Source organism: Emys orbicularis, chromosome 7, assembly GCF_028017835.1.
Source record: "Emys orbicularis isolate rEmyOrb1 chromosome 7, rEmyOrb1.hap1, whole genome shotgun sequence".
Taxonomy (NCBI): domain Eukaryota; kingdom Metazoa; phylum Chordata; order Testudines; family Emydidae; genus Emys; species Emys orbicularis.
The window spans coordinates 99,218,682-99,223,476 of record NC_088689.1 but is presented as its reverse complement, the minus strand read 5'-3'; the positions used below and the strand labels follow the sequence as shown (position 1 = coordinate 99,223,476).

At 52.5% G+C, this 4,795-nt stretch overlaps 1 protein-coding gene across 1 annotated transcript; it reads left to right on the top strand.

Moving 5' to 3' along the window:
* The first annotated feature begins 712 nt into the window (after nt 1–712).
* On the top strand, nt 713–3,771 carry GPHA2 (glycoprotein hormone subunit alpha 2). The gene is made up of 4 exons (XM_065408236.1): nt 713–742; nt 2,266–2,377; nt 2,899–3,083; nt 3,670–3,771. The coding sequence occupies exons 1-4, from the start codon at nt 713–715 to the stop codon at nt 3,769–3,771; spliced, it is 429 nt and encodes a 142-aa protein (XP_065264308.1).
* Nucleotides 3,772–4,795: the final 1,024 nt, after the last annotated feature.

Below are 4,795 nucleotides of genomic sequence, written 5' to 3'. Positions count from 1 at the left end.
TGTGATATTGAATACCAAAACATGAAGCAATAAAGCACATTGTAGCCCTGCCTCTGGGGACATAGAGGGGTCTGACTTTGGGCACTGCATAGACAACGCCACTAAATCCATTTCAAACATGTCATTTCAGGAGGATCAAAATAAGACCTAGCAACACCCTTGTTGTCTCTAGACAGTATGCACAGCTGTGCTGGCTAGAGCTCCAGGCCTTTCCTTCTACAAGGGCAGGCCTGGAGTTCACAGATAATCCCCATTGGCTGTTAGCAATATGGGGCTTATGACACACGCTTGAGTCTTTTCAATTCTATCCAGCAGAGGGCAGTGGCACTCTCTGTCATGCACATGCACACGCACTCTCTACGCTAACAAACTATTTGTTGTGCTGCCCCCGAATTGATGGGTCTAAGGGGAAGGGAGTTTATTGTAACCACAAGTGGTCTATTTTTACCGAGCTCCAAAGCCCCTTTTAAGACGGCAGTAAGAAAGGCTTGGCCTAAGAAGCTGATGGAAGTTGATGGGGTGGGATCTCTGAAAAAGCAAGTGGCTCTGGAAATGCAGAGAGCAATTTATTTGTCTTAGCTGGGAGGGCTGGTGGGGGCGGGGCAGAGGGTGGAGATGGGAAAAGTAAGAGACCCGAAGGGGCAGGCTGAGGTGTGGAGATGCAAATACCTGAGCTAGATATAGCACCTGGGAGGGCTTGCAGCAGGATACCATGACTCGGGAGCTGCCCAACAGGACCCCGGTGCGAGAGAGCGGCTAACACCCTCTGCTGCGGACTTCCTGCCAGCCACATACAGATGGTAGGATACACTCCTGGCTGGGGGGAATTGAAGGGGGCAGAACAGCTGGGTTCTGAGCTGCACTGAAGGCAGAGCAGGTTCCCAGGTCCTTTCAGTCCTTGAGGCAGGAGGAGTTTGTAGGTGAAGAGAGAATCGTCGTTAGAGGGAATAATCCCAGGCTCACACGCTTGCGCTAGCCAACTTGCCTCCCAGAGCTGGGACTAGAACCCAGGATGCCCAGCTCACCGCTCTAACCACTAAACCCCTCTCCCAGAGTTAGTGGTAGAACCTAGGAGTCCTGACTCCCAGTCCCTGCATACTAATCAATGCCCCTTTGATCACTGCTCTTTTGATTCACAAGAGAAGTTGAGTTGAAAGAGCTTGCTATAGCAAAAACGAAAATCTATTTTACTGTATTTGCAGTTCCAGTTTTACGCCAGGTCGAACTGTACAAGGCTAAAATTCCAGGAAGTGGGCACAAGCAAACAATATGTGCTTTAAAAGGACTAAACAGATTACTTGAGGAGGGACTCTATACTGGGAAGCTGCAGCTCTGAAAAAGATTTGGGGGGTGGAGAATCAGCTGAATGAGAGCTCCCAGTGTGATGCTGTGGCCAAAAGGGCTAATGTGATACTTGGATTCATCGAGCGGGGAATCTTGAATAGAAGTAAAGAGGTTATTTTGTCTCTCTAGTTGGCACTAGCGTGGCCAGAACATCCTGTCCCTTTCTGGCGTCCACAGTTCACGAAGGATGTGGATAAAGTGCAGAGGATTTAGAGAAGAGCCACAAGAAGGATTAAAGGGTTAGAAAACCTGGGTGACAGTGAGAGACTCCAGGAGCTCAATCTATCTAGCTTATCAAAGAGAAGGTGAAAGGGGGACTTGATCACAGTCTAGCAGTACCGACATGGGGACCAAATATTGAATAATGGGCTCCTGAGTCTAGCAGAGAAAGACTGAAAATAAGGCACACATTTTCATCAGTGAGGATAATTAACTATTGGCACAACTTCTCCAGGGCAGTGGTGGATTTTCCATCATGGACTATTTTAAATCAAGGTCGGATGTTTTTCTAAAAGATCGGCTCTAGGTATGATTTTGGGGAGGTTCTCTGGCCTGTGCTGTACAGGGGGTCAGGACAGATGATCACAATGGTCCCTTCTAGCCTTGGAATCTCTGAACCTAAGTGTGTGGGGAGGGGGGATAGGGACAGCCCAGACTCTGAAGCTTGGTCTATGGCCTTTGTCTCAGCACATCCCAGTCTCTTCTGTTCCCAAAGGCTAGAGCCCTTCCACTCAAGAAGAATCCCCATTAGCAGTATAGGAGCTAGGACACACAGCTCAGAGGTTCAGATTCCAGCCAGCAGAGGGTGGCTGTGCACACATGCATGCAGCGCATGCACTATTCTAATCAGAGCAGCCCCTTTGCTCCCCACCTCCTGCTGCCCTGACTCTGTACCCTGAGCCTGTGCCATTCCCGTTGCAGAGCCCATGCACCATGCCATCCTGCCACGCTGCCATCATCTCCCTGCTGCTGATCCTGACGGCTTCCCCACGCTGGAGCTACGAGGCCATCAGGCCCGGCTGCCATCTGCACCGTAAGGACAGAGGAGGGGGGAAATGGAGCAGTGCCAGGGCTGAACATGGCCCCGGGGAGCCAGGATCTCCCTAACTCTGGGTCTGATGCTGACCCCCTCCCCGGGGACTCATGAAATTGCTGCATTTTACAATCTGGGAAACCGACGCACAGCAAGGGGAGGTGACTTGGCCCTGAGGTCAAGCATAGTCTGTGACAGAACCAGGATAGAACCCAGGAGTCTCGGCTCCTAGCCCCTCTGCTCTACCCACTATAGCTCCCTGGCCCCCACAGTTGACTTTTGCACACCTGTACTTTACAGGGATGCTCATGGCTGTAAATCCACTGGAGTGTTCAGTGCAGGGGATGGGTCTTTTGGATTCTAAAGTCGCCAGTTCAAATCCCAAGCAAGTAGGGTCCTTCCCGCTCTGTGACCCTGGTGTGGAATGAGTTAGTTGGCTCTCAGCCCAGCCCCTAGCTCATCAGCACAGAGGTTGAGGGCTGGCTGGGCCATGAAGACTGAACTCCCCCTTCTCCCCACAGCATTTGATGTAACCATCAAGAGCGACCGCCGTGGGACCTGCCGTGGGACCCATGTGGTCCAGGCCTGTGTGGGCTACTGCGAATCCAGCGCCTTCCCCTCCAAGTACTCCGTCCTGCTGGCCAGCAGCTTCAAACACAACGTCACCTCTGTGTCCCAGTGCTGCACCATCAGCAAGATGCAGAAGGTGAGTGGGGCTGGGGGATATGCCATAGATCCTGCTCCACAATGTGGGCCCAGGCCTGGTATGAGTCTTCCCACAAACTCAGCCAGACCGGGGCACACGGGACTCCCGGGAGCATGGGATGATAGATAGAAGCAAGAAAGAGGGGGATCCTTTAGCAGACACACAGGTATTGGGGAATCCAGTAGCTCCCCAATGATTCACCAGGTCTCAGAGACAGCAGCTGGGATCGAAGCACATAGGGGAAAGCTGGATGGACACAGCAGGGCCGATTCTCAGCTACATTGAGGATTTGGTGCACACTACAGCCACGCGAGTGATGTGACTGACACAGGTGCAGCGCACCCTGGTCCGGCACAGCGCTCACGAGAGGGGATCTTCAGCGCTGGCTGGAATCTCAGGGCTACTCTGTGGCCCTTTCAGAATCCATCCCTGCCAGCCAGAATGCACCATTCTCTGGCTATTCTCTGCCCCCCAAGGGATCATGGGAAGTGGCACCTGCTCTAACTTGCACCAGGGCCTGGAATTCAAGGAGGGCATAGGGGGTTGGCGCCAGTCCCTCTCTCACCCTCCCATCCCCCCGCCACAGATCAAAGTCCGCCTGCATTGCGGGGCCATCCGCCACGAAGAGATAGAGATCTTCACCGCCACGAGCTGCCAGTGCGACATGTGCCGTCTCTCCCGATACTGACTGGGCCAGGGAAGCCCTCTCCTGCGACACCCAGGAACCCACAGGCTGGGCTTGTCTAGAACTGTGCATATTAACATGTGTCAGCAGGGGCTACTGCAGTCCATACCAAGCTTGCTTTGCCACCACCAGGGGGCACCACATCTGCTCCCAGCTTTACCAAGAGCTTCAATTTGCCAGCTTGCTGCTGCTGTAGGTTTGTCTTTGCAAACAGATACCATCAGCAGACAGCCCCCAGCTGGACAAACCATAGAGCCAGGCTCCCCAACACAAGCAGGGCTGTAAATGGGTGCTGCCTATACGCTGGGCCTAGTCAGAAAAATTCATGGGCTCCTTTCCCCTCTGCTGTGCTGCCAAGAAGCTAATACCTGATCTCAGGTTAATGTACCTGGCTAGAGCAAAAATATGTTCCTTCCTGACCCCTAGAGAAGAGATCAGCTCATGCCTTGGACCCTGAGAGTTGATTGTCACTCTCAGGAAAGATCCCGGCAAGGACATGCCTGAATCCTGACCCCATAACAAACGGAACCCTTTAAGGCCCCTTTATTTACCAAGCAGAGCATCCTAGTACTGAACCTGAACCTAGGCCTCCTAGGGAGTCTATGGAAGGAAAGTAGGTCCCCGTTGCTCATTTTTATATGGGAGTGCCAGAGGCAGAGCTAGAGACATCGCTCCACCCTGCACACATCTCACCTCACCCACACCTGGGAAAAGGCCAGTTGGAGCTGGTATAGCTACCAGAGGGTGTAGTGGGGTAGCCAGAGGGCTGTGTTTGGTAAGCAGGCGATATGGGATCTAGTTGTTCTGACCTGCTGTGTGACCATGCGCACGTTCTTTCTTCTTACTGTGCTTCGGTTTCTTCTCCCATCATTTGCCTATTTAGATTGTGAGCTCTTAAGGCAAGAACTCTCTTTCAGTATGTCTGTGCACTACATGGCCTGATGGGGGCCCGGATCTTGGTCAAGGTCTCTAGCTGTGACGCTAATATGAATAATAATGCTATATTGGGGCTAAGGCTACCTGTGCT

Bases quoted from the DNA above. Each gene is read 5' to 3' on its own strand.
- GPHA2 (XM_065408236.1), top strand. From the start codon at position 713: ATGACTCGGGAGCTGCCCAACAGGACCCCG. The intron at 743-2,265 runs GTGCGAGAGAGC...TTCCCGTTGCAG, and splicing joins AGCTGCCCAACAGGACCCCG to AGCCCATGCACCATGCCATC. The intron at 2,378-2,898 runs GTAAGGACAGAG...TTCTCCCCACAG, and splicing joins GCCCGGCTGCCATCTGCACC to CATTTGATGTAACCATCAAG.